This window comes from Monodon monoceros, unplaced genomic scaffold, assembly GCF_005190385.1.
Source record: "Monodon monoceros isolate NGI ecotype Baffin Bay Population unplaced genomic scaffold, NGI_Narwhal_1 Super_Scaffold_14, whole genome shotgun sequence".
Lineage (NCBI taxonomy): Eukaryota > Metazoa > Chordata > Mammalia > Artiodactyla > Monodontidae > Monodon > Monodon monoceros.
In genome coordinates, this window is record NW_021703770.1 from 35,009,847 (window position 1) to 35,029,228 (window position 19,382).

Genomic DNA, 19,382 nt, shown 5'->3' on the forward strand with positions numbered 1-19,382 from the left:
TACTATAATCTCTTCAAATATTTTGTCAGGTCCTTTCTCTCTTCTCCTTCTGCGACCCCTATAATGCGAATGTTGTTGCATTTAATTTTGCCCCAGCGGTCTCTTAGGCTGTTTTCATTTCTTTCCTTTGTTTTTTCTTTATTCTGTTCCATGGCAGTGAGTTCCACCATTCTGTCTTCCAGGTCACTTATCTGTTCTTTTGCCTCAGTTATTCTGCTTTTGATTTCTTCTAGTGCATTTTTCATTTCAGTTATTGTATTGTTCTTCTCTGTTTGTTTGTTCTTTAATTCTTCTATGTGTTCCTTAATTCTTCTCGTTCTTTGTTAAACATTTCTTGCATCTTCTCAATCTTTTCCTTCATTCTTTTTCCGAGGTCCTGGATCATCTTCATTATCATTATTCTGAATTGTTTTTCTTAAGGTTTCCTATCTCCACTTCATTTAGTTGTTTTTCTGGGGTTTGTCTTTTTCCTTTATCTGGTACATCACCCTGTGCGTTTTCATCTTGTCTATCTTTCTGTGAATGTGGTTTTTCCCACAGTCTGTGGGTTTTTAGTTCTTCTTGCTTCTTTTGATTGAATTCTTGGCATTATAAATTTTTACATTGTTAAGGCTGAGTTTTGTTTGTTTAAGGAGTTGCAGGCATACTTCAGAGATACTGCAGGTCCAGTTCCAGACAACTGCAATAAAGCAAACATTGCAACAAAGTGAATCACACAAATTTTTTGGTTTTCCAGTGCACAAAAAAGTTGTGTTTAAGCTATGCTGTTGTCTATTAAGTGGGCGGTAGTATTGTCTAAAATACAATGTAATATACCTTAATTGAAAAATACTTTATTTCTAAAAAGTGCTAACCATCATCTGAGCCTTCAGCTAGATGTAATCTGTTTTGCTCCTGGAAGGTCTTGCCCCAGTGTTGATGTCTGCTGACTAATGAGGGTGATGGTTGCTGAAAGTTGGCATTGCTGTTGCAATTTCTTAAAATAAGACAACAGTGAAGTTTGCCACTTCAGTTACTCTTTCTTTCCTGAATGATTTCTCTGTAGCATGCAGTGCTGCTTGATAGCATTTTATCCACAGTATAACCTCTTTCAAAGTTGGAGTCAGTCCTTTTAAACCCTGCTGTTTCATCAACTAAGTTTATGTCATATTTAACATCCTTTGCTGTCATTTTCACAGTCTTGATAGCATTGTCATCAGGAGTAGATTCTATCTCAAGAAACTACTTTCTTTGCTCATCCATGAGGAGCAACTCCTCATCCGCTAATGTTTTATCATGAGATTACAGCAATTCAGTCACATCTTCAGGTTTGACTTTTAATTCTAGTTCTCTTGCTGTTTCTACCACGTCTGCAGTATTTTCCTCCACTGAAGTTTTGAACCCCTCAAAGTCATCCATGAGAATTGGATTCAGCTTCTTCCAAACCCTTATTGATGTTGGTATTTTGACCTTTTCCCTTGAATCATGAATGTTCTTGTGATTAGTAAATCCTTTCCAAAAGGTTTTCAGTTTACTTTGCCCAGAGCCATCAGAGGAGTCACTATCTGTGGCAGCTGTAGCCTTATGAAATAACATTTTTAAAATAATAAGACTTGAATGAAAGTTGAAATTGCTCCGTTATTTGTGGGCTGCAGGATGGACGTTGAGTTAGCAGGCATGAAAACAACATTACTCTCTTTGTACGTCTTCATAAAAGCTCTTGGGTGACCAAGTGCATTGTCAATGAGCAGTAATGTTTTGAAAGGAATCTTTTTTTCTGAGCAGCAGTTCTCAACAGTGGGCTTAAAATATTCAGTAAACCATGTTGTAAACAGATGTATTGTCATCCAGGCTTTATTATTCCACTTATAGAGCACAGGCAGAGTGGATGTAGCATAATTCTTAAGGACCCTAGGATTTTCAGATTGGTAAATGAGCATTGGCTTCAACTTAGAGTCACCAGCTGCATTGTCCTCTGAAACCAGACATTGACTTTTCCTCTTTAGCTATGAAAGTTGTAGATGGTATATTCTTCCAATACAAGGCTGTTTCATCTACATTGAAAATCTGTTGTTTAGTGTAGGCATCTTCATTAACTATCTTAGCTGAATCTTCTGTATAACTTGCTGCAGCTTCTACCTGAGCACTTTCTGCTTCACCTTTCACTTTCACGTTATAGAGATGGTTTCTTTCCTTAAAATCCATGAACCACCCTCTGCTAGCTTCAGGCTTTTCTTTTGCCACTTCCTTACCTTTTTCTGTCTTTATAGCATTGAAGAGAATTAGGGCTTTGATCTGGATTAAGCTTTGGTTTAAGGTAATTTTGTGGCTGGTTTGATCTATTGAGACCACTAAAACTTTCTATCAGCAATAAGGCTGTTTTGCTTTCTTATCATTTGTGTGTTCACTGGAGTAGCACCTTTACTTTTCTTCAAGAACTTTTCCTTAGCATTCAAAAGGGTAACTGGCACAGGAGGCCTGGCTTATGGCCTTTCTCAGCTTTTGACATGCCTTCTTCACTAAGCTTAACCAATTCTAGCTTTTGATTTAAAGTGAGAGATATGTGACTCTTTTTTCACTTGGACACTTAAAGTTGTTGTACCGTTATTCATTGGCCTAATTTCAGTATTGTTTTGTCTCAGGGAATAGGGAGGCCTGAGGAAAGGGAGAGAAATGGGGAATGGCCAATTGGTGGAGCAGTTAGAACAGAAAACATTTATTAAGTTCATTGTCTTATATGGGCATGGTTCATGGCACCCCAAAACACATTACAATGGTAACATCAAAGATCATTGATTACAGATTACCATAAAAATATAATAATAATGAAAAAGTTTGAAATATTGTGAGAATTATCAAAATGTGACACAGAGACACAAAGTGAGCAAATGCTGTTGGAAAAATGGCGCCAATAGTCTTGCTCTGTGCAGCGTTGCCACAAACCTTCCTTTTGTAAAAAACTTAGTATTTTCAAAGCATGATAAAATGAGGTATGCCTATATAGACTTATTCTGGTAGGCAGTTGTTACCTTGTAGATTGGCTCAGTGCTTTTGAAGCCTGTTTTTAAGCTCCTTTTGGGAGAGTCTAAAGTAAAGTAGCGTTTATGTTTTGGTAATGCAGTCTCTTTTCTAAAACAAGGCTGTTCTGGGATGTCTACTGAATGTCCTTTGTATTCTACGAGTTCACTTAACTGTTGAAGGTGGGAAAGATTCTCAGCCTTGTGTGACCTCTGGGAGTTGTTCTTTTTAAAACTCCCTGGTCATTTTTTTCTCTTAGGAAATTGATTTTGTTGGGTTTTGTAGAGTTTTTGTAAGCATGTACAGGTTGGCATTCAGCTAAATAGTCAAGGGAGCTCCTAGGTAGATTGATGGACCTGTTTCTCTGTATAGCTCTTTTCTCACAGGTATTCTATAATGCACATTTTATTTGCCTTGCCTCCCCAAACTCCCATCTTTGTTTCTTTAACTCAGCAAAATTGCTGGGCTCTGTTGGGTTCCCTTCTCCCTGTGCTACATTTTGGACATAACCTATAGATCTAAAGCTTGGGTGATAGTAGGGCTTATTTCTTTCCCTTTTCTCATGGATCTCCGTCCTGAAATATCTGATATCTCATGTCTGAAAATAGTTGCTTCCTATATTTTTCTGAGTTTTTTAGTTGTTTACAGCAGCCAGATAATTCTGGATCCTCTTACTTCCTTGCGGTCAGAAGTGGAAATCCTGTAATGGACACTTTTAAATCTTTAAGTTGTTTGAACTTTCAGTAGCATTTGAAAATGGTCAAGTACTACTTTCTTGTCCTTCATGACCTCATTTCCTAAATATTGATGTTTTCCTGGGATCTCTTCTTGACCCTTACGTCTTCTTAGACATTTTCCTGATGATTTTATCCCTTCTCATGTCTTCAGGCTTCATCTGTGTGCTGGTGACACCAAAAATGACATTGCCAACTCAGATCTCTGCTGGTATTCATATATACAGTTGGTTGCTGGAAATCTGCATTTGGATGAGAGGAGTTAAACCCATCTTATTCCCCTCCAGACTTTTTTCTGGTGTTCTTTGGCTTGGTAAATAACATTGCCATCTAGTCATTAGCTTAAGCCAAAGGCTTATTAAGAGATATGCTCAACTCCTCTCTTGCATCATCCCATATTTAATCAAAACCACTTTCTGTTGACTGTGCCTCTTTAATATCTTGATTAGCTTATCCTCTCTCCATTCTTACTGCCACTACTATATTCTCTGCATACATATTTTGAATAATCCCCTACTGGTTTCCCTTCTCTACTGTTGCTTACTTCATGTCCTTCCTCTGGATTACAGGGGAAGTGATCTTTTTAAAATAGAGCTCCTAACATGGTTTACAAGACTCTTTTTAACCTGACCCTTTTTAATATATCCTGGCCACTTTTACTTTATTCTTTCTGAATTATTTTTGGTCCTTTATACATGATACTTTATTCATAGCGAATTATTTTTGGTCTTTCAGACATACCATGTATAATGCCTCTCATTTCTTGCTTCTAGATATTTCTGCACATGCCATACTATGGATAACTTTAAAAAAAAACAAAATAAAAAGACATTTCTCTATGGCAAATAGTCAAGTAGACCATAAAACTAAAAGCTCATAAGTGAAGTCAATACAAGTGAAAATATGTACAACCTAAACGAAAGCCAGTTTTCCTTGTATACAGATAAGAAAAGGACCAAAAACACAGGAGAAAAGTGAGCAAAGAACATGAATAGATGATTTGTTTTATATTATATTAAAAGATGCTCAACTTCACTCATAGTAAGAGAAATGCAAAATAAATCTTCTCTGAGTTACAAGTTTTCACCTAATGTATTGGCTGAAATATTTGGTTCAATACTATGTAGGTGGAATTGTGGGAAAAGATGCTCTCTCATATATTACTGGTAGGAGATTAAATTCGTATAAGCCCCCTGGTGGGCAGTTTGTTAATATCTATTAATATACATATATATTAATATCACATACAATTATAGTAGATAAAATATACCATAATATAATCAATCAAAAATTTTAATAATTACTATGTAGTTATTATAATAGTGATCTTATGTTATTAAATTTATATTATGACATATGGTTATACTTACAGTATATGTGCTTATTTATCAATATATATACTTCTGTATTTGTGTGTGTTTATATATTCCCTTGACCTCGCAGTTTCGCTTCTGGGAATTTATCTTAAAGATATGCTGGCACATGTGTGAGTTGACTTATGTATAAGCTTATTTATTGCAGTGTTGTTTATATTAGCAAAAGGGAACCTAGCTATCCATAAGTAAAGGATCGGAGAGTAAGAGATACTACATCTTTGCAACAGAATAGGATGTAGATGTAAAAAAGAAAAGAATGAGGATGCTTTCTATATATTTATGTTGTAGAGATCTCCAACGTGGATTTTATGTTGTCAAGTAAAAACATCAAAATATATAACAATGTGGATAAAAAACATTGTGTATAAAATGCTATATTGTGTGTTAAAAGGGGGAGAAATAAAAATATATATTCATATTTGTATAAAGGTTTCACAAGAAGCAAATAAAAGTGCTTATTCTTTGAGGTGTTTCTGGGAAGATTAAGAACAGGGGTTGGAAGGAGACTATATACTGTATACTTTTTTATATTGATTGATTTTTGAACCATTTGAGTATATTGCCTCTTAAAAGTAAAATTAAATAGTTTATGAAAGATGTTAAGGAAAATATTTTTTCTGTTCTTTTTCTCATCAGTAAGCTAAAAAAGCTGAGTGAAGACAGTTTGACTAAGCAGCCTGAAGAAGTTTTTGATGTACTAGAGAAACTGGGAGAAGGGTAAGTACAAAAACATGAAAGTAGCATTTAGATAATGACAGAACAGTTATAAAATACCGTGTAAGATTAGTCTTTCACTAGAGTATATTTGATTGAATTGAGTAGTAAGAGTATAGAGGGAATGTACCTGAACATAGTGAAGGGCCGTATATGACAAGCCCAAGCTAACATCACACTCCATAGTGAAAAGCTGAAAGTACAGGAGAACTTCCAGGATAATAAAAGGCACAAAACACAATTAAAACAGCTTAGATTAGCAAGAATAGGGAAAAAGAAATAGAGAAAACAAAAATATAAAGTAGTAAGCTAAATGTAAGTTGGAAGGAATAAAGTGAAATACATTTTTCACTAAATGTCAGTTCTCTCATAGACAAATTATTAGGGCTAATTAAAATGCAAAACCTAGCTATATGCTGTTTATAAGATGCCCATGTAATACAAAGGGTAGATATATAGTGGTATTTCCTATTAGAGATATCAGATAAGAACTAATCACACCAAAAAACAGAAAGCAGGAGTGGCAATATTTATATCAGGTAAATTAAAGTTAAAAGATCTTAAGTGAGTAAAGAGGGGTTAATATTCAAATGAAGAATAAAGAGGGATATTAGGTAATGATATAAAAGACAGCTTATAATGAAACATATATGTGTCAGTCGCCGTGACAGTTAAATTTCTGAAGCAAAGCTATTAGAAACATTAGGGGAATCTAATAAAAATATATTCATGTGAGAGATTTTAATATATCTTTTTCTGAATTGGACAGAATAAGGAAAAAAGAGAAAGGACTTAAAGGGATTAAGTATTATAATCAACAAGCTTGATTATGTATATGTGTGTATATATATATATATATACACACACACACACACACCCCATATATATGGTATGTATTTATACTTACATTGATATAACTATTCTTGCCTCCCCCCACCCCCATTTTTTGGTATATTCATGGACCACTGATTAAAAAAAACTAACAAAAAAACCCCAACAAATTCTAAAAAAAGGGATTTTTCAGGTTACATTTCTAATTATAGTCTACTAAAATTAGAACTAAATAATTACAATATGATAAAACCCACACTTATTGGAAATTAAGAAAGATAATCTGAGGTAACCTATGAAGAGGAAATTGCAAATTATCTAGAAAACAGTGAAATAGAGAACAAATCATACTAATATTTATGGAATCCAGCAAAGCTGTAATTAGATGACCATATTTAGTTTTAAATTTCTTTACTACTAAAGAAGAAAGACCAAAAAGTAAGTTAGTAAATAAATAAATAAAATAACTTAGTGCTTATTTAAAGAACTGAGAAAAATAATAAAATGTAGCAGAAGAAACTAGAAATAGAGAATTCATGAACTAAAAAGCTGAAATTGATGAAATAGAAAGTAAAAAAATTAGAAATAATACATGTATATAAAATATACTTCTTTGCACAGGTCATTAAAGTAGTTAAACCTAGTTCTGACTTTGACTAAAGAAAAAAGAGCAAAAATAATTGAAGATTTGGAATAAGAAAGAAGATACAAGCAATGATAAAGAAACAATTTGAAGAATTAAAAGACTACTAAATGCTGCTCTATGAAAACTCATTGGAAAATCTAGAAGTAGATGATTCCATAACAAAATATGAATTGTGTGAATTGACTCCCAAAGAAGTTTAAACTTAGATATATCAATTACCATAGAAAAGATGGAAAGGCAGTTAAATATCTATTAATTAAAAAGATACCAGCTCATGATATGTGTACACATATAGCTGATTCACTTTGTTATATAGCAGAAACAAACACATCATTGTAAAGCAATTACAGTCCAATAAAGATGTTTTAAAGAAAAAAAAAAGATACTAGCTCATAGCAGCAGTATTCACAATAGCCAAATGTGGGGATGTCCATCACTTGATGAATGGATAAACAAACTGTGATATATCTGTACAATGGAATATTATATAGCTATTAAAAAGAATGAAGTACTAATACATACCTCAGTATGGATGAACCTTGAATCATATATTCAGTGAAAGAAGCCAGATACAAAAAGTCACATATGATTCCATTTATATGCGGTATCCAGAATGGACAAACCCATAGAGACAGAAAGCAGATTCCAAATGATTTGGAACTAGATAGAGGTGGTAAGGATTACACAACATTGTGAATGCAATAAATGCCGTTGAATTGTACACTTTAAAATGTTTCAAATGGTGAATTTTATGCTATGTTCATTTTACTAAAAAAAAAAAAAAAGTACCAGCTAAGTTTTATCCAGTCGTTAAGGGACAAAGAATTGCAGTTATTTTTATGAAGCCAGCATAACTTTAATCAAAATCTACATGTATGGGGCTTCCCTGGTGGCGCAGTGGTTGGGAGTCCGCCTGCTGATGCAGGGGATGCGGGTTCGTGCCCCAGTCCGGGAGGATCCCACATGCCGCGGAGTGGCTGGGCCCATGAGCCATGGCCGCTAAGCCTGCACATCCAGAGCCCGTGCTCTGCAGCGGGAGAGGCCACAACAGTGAGAGGCCCGCGTACCGCAAAAAAAAAAAAAAAAAAAAAAAATCTAGATGTATGAAAAAAGAAAACTGTAGTTCAGCCTTACTTTGCTACCCATTATGATTACCATGCCCACCTTTTCTCAGATGGAAAGACATTGCCACTTCACTTCTTAATGGATCCCAACATCCATTAAATTTAGGGAACTTATTTCAGTGTTGGCATCTCTGTTACCTCTGACCTGCACTATACAGCTTTCAGTGACACCAGTAAAGGGAGTATTCTCTGGACTCTCTCAGTGAGCATACTTAGAGGGTGGGCCAGCAGGTCACATGGTGAGATATCTATTCTAGTATTCCATCTACTTGAGCCTTTGATCCCCTTCCTCTGATGTGTAATGAGGATCCCTGGCATCTCACTTAATGTGGGCCATTGTTGAGGCTGGGTTTTAGTTAACTAGCTGAGCAGACTGTTAGGGACACTCTCAACTGTTAGAAGTAAATTCCTTTCTCCCTGGAAATCTTAGAATTTCTTCCCACACATATTCTTTAGGGTTCTGCTAATAAAAACTGACAAAATCATACACCTCTTTTGGTGTGACTAGTAGGTACTCTTGAGTCAGATTTTGTATTCATTCCTCTGGTGTCTGTGGGAATTTGAGTGTAATTATAGGTCTGGAACAATGAGAGGTGGTCTGGGAAAGGATCTGCATTTCCCTGAAAGGCAGTTCCCTCAAGTAAGGTCTTAGAGAGTCTTCAGGCATCATGAGGTTAATTTTCTCAGACTAGGGGACAGGGTTGCTTTTGCTGACAAGGGAGACTTGGTAGGGGTTGGGGTTTCAGGTATTCAGGTTAATAACAATCTACGTTAATATCCCAATACCAATTCTCTGGGTACCTTTCTTTACAGTTAAAAACCTAACTTTAGCGTAGTAGTCCTGGTGATGTTGTGAATTCAGTTTGCAATGTAATTCAGCTTCCAGCAAGATTAGACTTCGAGTTTGGGTTTCAGAAGTCTCAGTCCTGGGCATATAAGAATTACGACTTTCTTTTGGAGCATTCAGAAGTTTTCTGGGTCTCTCAGTCTTGGGCTGGCAATTTAAGCCCTGAGCTTGTTATAATTGTTTTATGACTTTTCCAGTGTAGGCAGGAGCAGCCATTCCATTCTGCAGTCTTTGTACCCTTATTTTCACTGTGACATTCAGTTGATACATGGTCTTCTAAAGCTTTGCCTAGACTCCAGGCAAGTAAGGATAGTAATTTAAATAATTGTTTTGCCCCTAAATACCATAGGCTATCAATGTTCTGTTTGTCACTTGTTTTGAAGCCATCACTGTATTCAAATCTAAGAAAAAACGAATCCAAGATTCCCATCTTTAAGATTCCTTCCCTTAGAACCATTTCCTTCCCCAAAACTATTGGTAGCAGGACATGGTTAGGAAAAGAAAGGCTACTCTGTGTACTCTGGGTTTAAAGAGTTTATTATGAAATTTAGGGCTCAAATGACTTGCGGAAGGGCCAGGGATGCAAAGGTTATGGACTTTGTCACTGAAGGTCAGAGAAGCCAGTGCTGAAGATCTCAGCCTGGAGTACTCAAGTGGTGTTTCTTAGAAAGCTCGCTTGGGATCTGCTGGAATCCTTAAGAATCTTTGAGAAGCTCCCACCAACTACCTTAGTCTGCAGCAGCAGCATCTTGATGATCACAGAGCTCGGCAGGAAGCCCCTGTGTATCTTATATCTGCTCATGCGTCTGCTACAGCTAAATTTGGAGAATGATAGTTTCTCCTCAACTTTTTGCCATTTAGATTTCATGCATTGTCAAACTCTTAACTGGGATCCATTCAGGGACGGGAAATAGGGAAATGTGGTTCCCAGTTTTCCTCCTTTGTAGTGACAAGAAGACCTTAGAAGGGACTGATGGCGTTGCTTAACTGACAATAGATAATCTAGCACTGAATTCTAGATTAGCTTTTGAGGGAAAAAAAATATATGTATACACACATGTATATACACACACACACACACAGATATGGCTTCTAAGGGGAGATGCAGATTTCCCCTGCTCTCTGAAAGTAGAGCGTTCCTATGAAACCTTTCGTAAGTTGAAATGTTGTAAAGCAAACAAGCAGTTACCTTATGACACGTCTTGCTAATGGATACACAGACTAAATTGAGATAAAGCACAGATGCTCACAGACACAGTTCAAAGCTCAGGCAGTGTGATGCAGAGATGCTGAGTGTAGTTTCCGGGGAATGAGCTTGGCGGTGCCACTCTTGCTGTTCATGGTACTTTCTCCTTCTGTGATGGCTCCTGCAAAAACACATGTTGAATGCTGTTTTTGTTTTTCACCTTTTTTTGTAAAAGGGTCAATCTTCTTCGAATTTCTTCTGGTTAGCAAAACAGGTACTAATCCAGGTGTTTTGTAAAAGTGAAGGGGCGTAAGGTGAACTTTTGAAAAGTGGGGTTTACCTGTGTGTGTGTGTATGTGTGTGTGTAAATTAGGACTATACACACACGCGCGCGCACACACACACACACACACACACACAAACCCAAAGGTGACTTTGGGTATCAAACTAAATTAAATTACTTCAGAAAGCCCAAAGAAACAGAGGATAGAATGCAATTCATTTTGTTAAAGTAACTGCTTTGTCACTCATTTTTCACTTATTTTAAAAGATTGTCTATTTGAAATGATTCTGCATAGCTTCCTAATATTAGGAAACATTCCATGTCTCTAACGGCTTGCTCTTCTTTCTCTTCTGTAGAAATAATGTAGTAAGGAAAACATGATCTTTGGAGTCAGAATATGTTTGAATTCTGGCCTTGCTGGTCACTGGTGTCTGAGTCTCTATTTCCTCATCTTTTAAAATGGCTGCAATAGTATTTTACCTCACAATTGAGAGGGTTGAATTTGATAATGCTTGTAAAACATCAAGCATAGTACCTGACTTACAATAAGAATTTAGTAAGTGATAGCAGTTTTTACCTTATCTTCTAATTCATCTCAAAATACAAATGGCTTCCCTCTCTCATTGTTCTTGCTTTTTAAGACACATAAATATTTATTGGCAATGTTTCAAGAGTTGTAGCAGAGACAGTTTTTGAGCAAGTGGCCATTAGATCCTGTTACTCGTTTTATTTATCTGTGTGTGTGTGTGGTCTTGCTCTTGAGGAAAAGAAGATAGTGAAAGGAGCGTCTGAGAGACCTTGGATCTGTGACTTGGCGGGGACCAGATTTCCTGCTTCTCTAACTTTGGTGTTGTGTGGTCTCCAGCTGAAGATTTCAGTTGCTCTTAAGCAGTCTGAACAGACATTGTACTTTGATATTTTGGGGATGATTTTGTTGAAGATGAGATCAGCCTTTTCTTCTAACATGAGACTTCGGCTGTTTTTATTCTGTATTTCATTCTTTTAACTTCTACTTATGTATCTTCTTAATGCTGCATTTGTTTGAGTTGACAAACCGTAAGTCTGTTTCTTTCATTCATAAGAAAATCAGCAAATCTTTTTCTATTAATTTGATGATTTTAGTGAATTTTAAGTCTATAATTGAAACATTAAAGCTAAGATATAGGGCTTCCCTGGTGGCGCAGTGGTTGAGAGTCCGCCTGCCGATGCAGGGGACACGGGTTCGCGCCCCGGTCCGGGAAGATCCCACATGCCGCGGAGCGGCTGGGCCTGTGAGCCGTGGCCGCTGAGCCTGCGCGTCCGGAGCCTGTGCTCCGCAGCGGGAGAGGCCACAACAGTGAGAGGCCCGCGTACCGCAGAAAAAAAAAAAAAAAAAAGCTAAGATATAATTCACTTTTTTAATTTGTTTACTTTGATTTGTCACCATTAAGTAGTATTTTAAATTAGAAAACACTACATGGATACTATATATAAAATAGATAACTAATAAGGACCTACTGTATAGCACGGGGAACTCTACTCAGTACTCTGTAATGGCCTATATGGGAAAAGAATCTAAAAAAGAGTGTATGTATGTATATATATAACTGATTCACTTTGCTGTACACCTGAAACTAATACAACATTGTAAATCAACTATAGTCCAATAAAAATTTAAGAAAAATAAAATAAAGAAAAGACTACATGTAAAAACTCATAATAGACCATTTTTCTCTAATAGTTATGATGTTTGAAAGGGGAAAAATAAAGAAATGTCTTGGTTTCTTTTAGGTCTTACGGAAGTGTGTTTAAAGCAATACATAAGGAATCTGGTCAAGTTGTGGCAATTAAACAAGTACCTGTTGAGTCAGATCTTCAGGAAATAATCAAAGAAATTTCCATAATGCAGCAATGTGACAGGTATGTAGAGATTTTATTTCTTTACCTTCATTTTGATAAGTTTTGCTAATAATGTATAATAAAATGTGTTCTTTGGTCATTTGTTTAGTTTTCTCTTCTGCCTTCCCATCGGAAGGGAGACTAATGTTTCAAGGAAGATGAGAATAGCTTTGTAGGGTTGTCTTTAGGACTTTCAGCTCTAAAGCACAAATGATATTATAAAGCAAATGTGGTGAAAGAAAATACTCAAGCCCTTTTTTCATTTTCAGGGAAAATTTATGGGTGAGAATTAGTTTTTGATATTAAGGAAAAGTCATTTAACCATCCTTTTGATTTAATTGTTTTTACTAATTAAAAGCAGTCATGTCTTATGTAACTCTAATTTATTTAACAGACATTTACTGAGCATTCCTAGTGGGCCAGGTACTGTGCCAGGATCTAGGAATATCAAGGGAACTAAGACATTGTTTTTCTTCTTGAGGGGCTGGTAATCTAGTTGGGAAGACAGATACTTAAGCAAATATAGCTGTAGTCAGCACAGTCATTATACTGACTGGTACATGAGGAGATCTGAGAACAAGAGGCAGGGCACCTACCTCAGCCAGGAGTCAGGAAGTCTGGAATGCAGAGGAAGAGTAAATTTGGTGAGGAAATAGAGGGATGAGAGACTGTAAAGAGAATTAAAGGTAGAAAGGTGAAAAACAGCTCACTGTTATGTGCTGTTCTGACAAGGTTTAGAATTACTGCAGTGGAAAGTAAGAGACAGAGTGATATGAAATGAGTTTGGATAGGTAAATGGAGCTGATAATGAAGTATCTTATATACCCTAGTAAGTAGCCTGGCCTTTATAAGGGATGCAGAGTGTATAAATTAGGACTGTGTTAGGCCTGTAGTTATTTAATCAAAGAGGGATTTATTATTCTCCCTTTATAAAAGGTCTAGAGATAGGCTTAATATAGCAGCAACGAAGTAACAACTGTGATAGGCTTTTTCTTACACTGTGCCATCCTTAGCATGTGGTCTTTGTTCTCATGCTTATTATCTCATGGTTGCAAGAGAGCTGCTCCAGCTCCAGCATTTTGTCTACATTCCAGACAGGAGGAAGAAGAGAAGAAGTGGGAAAGGGCTTTCCCAGAAACCCTCAGTTTATATTTTATTCATCAGAATTGAGTCACACGGTGACTTAGAGCTGGCAAACGTAGGGGAGTCTGGACACATTGTCATCCCTAATCAAATCAGGGCCCTGTTAGTAAGAGATCTATGGAAAACTTCCTTTTCCAACAGTATGTAAGATACATATACTGTAAGCTCTTTGGCTAATGAAGCGACTGAATTGTCCTAGAGGAACTTTGTTGCTTGGGTCTGTTCAGTTTTGCTGTTCTTTATTGTGGTGCTGTATATTTAGATTATATTACATATTTTCCATGAAGGCTATATAACTGGAAATTCAAGTGGTTATAGAAGAAATAATACATTCCTCAGCTCCCAGGTCAAAATATATAATTGCAGAGTTTTTCCAGACCTCTGTTAATTTGGTAACTTGATAAGAATGTGGTTCCCATAGTTTGATGTAGATAAGGAAAGATTGAGCATAGTGTAGTGCTGGGCTCTTCAGGTGCTTAATATTTGCATGATGCTATTATTATTTTATTATAATGGTTAAAAATAGTTCAGGTACTAATGTTGTGCTTTAGAGGTTTTAATTGAGTGTGTTCTAGGAAGGGCACAGTGTCTCAGATACTACCCATTATACATCTCCTAACCTTTGTGCATCTTGGTACCCATCAGTTCTTCCTCAGATTTCTGCAACAGCTTCCTGTGTGTTCACTTTGTCTTTCATTTTTGCCTACTCCAACCCATTTTTTTCCCTGAAGCTAGAGTGTTCTTTCTAAAATGCAAACCTGATCAAGCCATTCTCTGTTTAAAACCCTGAAGTGGCTCCCCATTGCTTAGCTAGATCCTGTCTCCTAAGGATGGCATTCAAGGGCCTTCATGATCTGGCCAGTGCTTATGCTTCCAGGCTTCTCTCTTACCTGAGTTTCTCTTTTAAGCACCTGTTTATTTGTATTCTCTGTCACCTGACTCTTAAATTCTTTGAGTTTGGGATTATGACTTACTAAGTGCCCTTGGATCCTGCAACATAGTGTCTACTCAAGTATTGACAGGTATTACTAATTCCTGCCTGGATGACTCAACTGGAATATCCAGAAGCAACTTTACATTTAACATTCTAAAACCAAATTTTTAATTGTTGCAGACAAGCCTTTCAAATTCCTGTTTTGTTAATAGCATCATCATGTACTTAGTCTTTCAACAACAAAACTGAGAATTCATCTGTTTCTTTTTCTTATACCTCTGATGACACTAATTCTTGTAGAGTCTACTTCTGAAATGTCTTCACTATCTTTATCCTTTCTTCACTCCTTGAGAGAAGGAATCATATTTCTTAGCATACATCACAATGCCTAGCACTGTACTTTTTGTTAAACGAATGTGAATAAATATGGTATGGATAAGGAGTATGTGAAAGAGCATTGTCGGTTGAGGGGACCCTAGGGAAATCTGATCGTTGTTCTTGTTATGTACTTGAAACTACTAAGGGGAAAGAAAAGTAGTGAATTAAAGGGGTAGAAAACGTGAATAAATTCTAGAAATTTTGTACCACTTTGTAGCAGAATGCCTTGTACATAGTAAGTGCTTCTCAAATATTTGTTGAATGAAATGGTAAAACAAATATTGATAAAAAAATGGAACCTGTCTTCTAGATTTCACTTTTATATTCATACTGAACTTAGGAAATAGTGAAGGATCAAAAAACAAAATTGGTTGGTTAAAAGATCCTAAAAGTGCTAAAAGATAAGGTAAGTGAAAAACTGGGAAATGGCAGGAACAAGCATTACATTTTTAGCTACTACTTACTTGTGTCAATGCAGATGTGTTAATGAGAACTGGCATAAAAATGATTTGGAAGAGAACAGTACAAATTGAAAAATTCCCACGTAAAACAGTGGAATTTTGGTTAGAGAAAATGAAATTTGTATTTCTGAAATTGATAAATTTCTTAAGTCTATGCAGCTGTTTGGGCAATTGGCAAATTGTCTTGCTTTCTACACTCTAAAAAGAGACGAGAGGGTGTTTTAATTTTTTTTGTTCATTTTAGTGAGTACTAAATGTGTTCAATACGGCATTTTGGCGTAAACATTTGAGGGAACCCATCTGCATTGTTTATTGTTGAATCTTCTGTGTCTAGTCCAGTGCTTGGCACAGAGTAGGCATTCAGTAAGTATTTGTTGAATGTTTAAATCAGAGAATATTGGTTGTAGACTAGACTTCTGTAGGTGTACTTTATTTTTTTTTAGTTTTTTAATTAATTTTTTATTTTTTGGCCGCACCCTGCGGCATGTGGGATCTTCCCTGACCAGGGACCGAACCCGTGCCCCCTGCAGTGGACGCATGGACTGTTAACCACTGGACCACCAGGGAAGTCCCAACTGTAGGTGTACTTTAGTTTAGAGTTTTTCGTACTCTGCTCTAAGGAGGTGCTTCTAGGGGTATTTTCCTCCAACAGTGAAGAATTGAGCAGAGTGAGAAACTTAGCCCTTGCTTTTATCTTTTTTTCTATGTTGGAGCTCATTCTAAAATTTTATTTGAGAAAAGACTTCTGGTGCTAAAGCATAATTAAGAACTATTTTATGGGTACAGAAAATGAGACGTAGAGATTTTACATGAATTGTCCTAGATCATAGCTAGTTAATGACTAGGATACTGTGAGGACCCACATTTGCTGACTCCAGGGCCAGTGCTGAAGAAAGCAATGTCTATACAATGATTCCAACAGTTCAAAGTAAAGTACTCATTCTCAAGGCAGTGCTAGAGATGGAGGCAAGAGCTGGTCAGCATTACTTTTGAATACTATGTGCCAGGTCATGTGGATATAAGGGAACCACAACTGACACAGCTTCTACATTCCTAGTACTGACACTCTAGAGAAGGAATTTCTCATATCTAAACCAAGAGAAATGATTTGTTAATGCATGCATCAGGGCACACAATTATTCACCTAATTTATTTTATTTATATATATATATAATATAAATTAAATATATATATTATGTAAATAAATTTATTCAACTAATATATTGAGTACCTACTCCTGCTGGTAGCCCTTACGTGCTGCACATAAGAGATATAACAATGAATGAGCCAGACTTTGGAAGGACTTTCAGTCAGATGGGCAAGACAGATGAATGGACAGGCTGTTTCAGTATAGTGTGATAAGACCTCTGATGGGGTAAATATGGGGAACTGTATGGGTTGCAAGACGTATGTAACGCCTCACTATTGGGGATTCAGGGAAAGCTTCCTCAGGGAGATCATACCCAAGCTGAGTTCTAAAGGATGACTTAGATTTACTAGGCAAAGAGGAGAGGCGGTCCATGTGGTAGGAATAGCACATTTCTAGCTTGTTTGCTCAGAGACTTCTTTCTACCAGAGCAGCTCCTGTCCCATGTGTTCTGTTTGCTGATGTTTCTGGGTGAGATTCCATTTGAACACTGTTTCTGATGAAAAAAATAAGTAAATAAAATTGAAACTCACCATACTGAAGGATTTGTGATTAACTTTGGCAGTTTTTATCAGTTCATCTCTATGTATTTGTTTTTGGGTGGGCCAAGAAATAAATTGCTTTGATTTAGAATTATATTGGAAACAATTCAGTTTTCATAGGAGAATATTTACGTTGCCTTTGTGAAAACACTGTATTACCCCTATTAAGTTTAGAACACTATTAAGATGGTAGAAGGATGTTAATGAAACGTATGTAATGAAAAATAGCCATTTCTTTAGTATTTTAATTATCACATGCTTATAATGGCAACATTAAAAAATACACCTTAGAAAATATTTGCAAAAGACTTATCTGATAAAGGAGTGTTATCCAAAATATACAAAGAATTTTAAAAACTCAACAAGAATACAGATAACCCAATTAAAAAATGGGCCAAAAACCTTAACAGACACCTCACGAGAGAAGATATACAGATGGCAAATAAGCATATGAAAAGATGCTTCACATCATATGTCATCAGAGAAATGCAAATTAAAACAATGAGATAACCACTACACACCTATTAGAATGCCCAAAATCTGGAACACTGATAACACCAAATGCTGGTGAGGATGTGGAGCAACAGGAACTTCCATTCATTGCTGGTGGGAATGCATAATAATATTGCCAGTGGAGAAGTCAGTTTTTGACAGTTTTTTTCCAAAACTAAACATACTTTTAACCATATGATCCAGCAATCTGGCTCCTTGATATTTACCCAAAGGAGTTAAAAACTTACGTCCACACAAATACCTGCACATGGATGTTTATATCAGCTTTATTCATAATTACCAAAACCTTAGAACCAGCCAAGATGTCCTTCAGTAGGTGGATGCATAAACTGTGGTGCATCTAGACAATGGAATATTATTCAGCACTAAAAAGAAATGAGCTATCAAGCTATGAAAATACATAGAGGAAACTTAAACAGATATTACTAGTGAAAGAGGACGATCTGGAAAGGCTGCGTATACTGTATGATTTCAACCATATGACATCCTGGAAAAGGCAAAATGATAGAGACAATAAAAAGATCAATGGTTGCCTGGGGTTAGGAAGGTGGGAGGGGGATGAATAGGTAGAGCCGTGAAATTACTCTGTATGATACTGTAATGGTGTATACAGTTGAAACCCAAAGAATGTACAACACCAAGAGTGGATCCTAATGTAAAGTATGGATTGGGTGACAGTGTTGTGTCAGTGTAGATCCATCACTTGTAACAAACATCCCAGTCTGGTGGGGATGTGGATAATGGACAGGCTGTACACGTGTGGGCGCAGGGGGCATATGAGAAAGCTCTGTACCTTTCACTCAATTTTGCTGTGAACCTAAACCTGCCATAAAAAATCAAAGTCTATTAAAAGATACCTTTAGCAATACACGATTTTCTTCAATTAAGATGAAATTCAAGTTAACATAAAAATGTTAATTAACTTTTAGACAGGAAAAATTAACATTTGAATCTCTATAAGAAGCTTAAACAATGATTCAGGCCAAATAACTTGTACCACAGTAGTGTCTATATAAGGTACAAATACATAAGGAAGTTTGTAGTGCTTTTTCTATTTTTTTCCCTCTGGTTTCTCTGTTTTTTCACTTCTCTTTTTATACTACTATTTTGAGTTGTGATACTAGAGGAAGACCGTTAGAATAAGGGTTTAGAGGGGATATGAAATGGAGACAGAGGAATGGCAAGGGTATGATACATTAGGCATGAGATGAGAGGAAGCCAAAAAAGAAAAAAAAGAAAAAAGAGAGGAACATGCTATGTAGTTTTATTGGGCTGAAGGTGTTAAATAGGGGAAAGGGAATGAATGGGACAGGAGAATGAAAGGTAGGGGAATGGCACAGGGGAAGGGTAGACTGTGCCTCCTGAGTTTTGCCCAGTTATTGAGGCATCACGTTTCACCTTTGCTTCCTGGTGTATGCTGTAATTTGACTTGCGTCTTCCATGTCCCTCCGCCCACTGGAATTTTCAGAGTCATGTTTAACTATTTAACTGTGCCAAGAATACATAGAATTGCTGGATTCTCATATGTCCTGTAAGTCCATATGGTGGCTTAGTCAAGATTCCTAGGCCTTATGGCTGAACTAAAACTTTGTGTTGCTTAAAATTAAAACTGAGCTAGTGTTTTGAAGCAAGCTCTCCCTGCTTCCTC

The 19,382-nt window shown here is 36.4% G+C and overlaps 1 protein-coding gene across 1 annotated transcript in view; it reads left to right on the forward strand.

Moving 5' to 3' along the window:
* Positions 1-19,382, forward strand: part of STK3 (serine/threonine kinase 3) — a 324,871-nt gene that overhangs the window by 51,636 nt on the left and 253,853 nt on the right. Inside the window, exons 2-3 of the mRNA XM_029222626.1 lie at positions 5,744-5,824; positions 12,509-12,637. Coding sequence (XP_029078459.1) covers positions 5,744-5,824; positions 12,509-12,637 — 210 coding nt within the window. The remainder of the gene's footprint in view (positions 1-5,743; positions 5,825-12,508; positions 12,638-19,382) is intronic.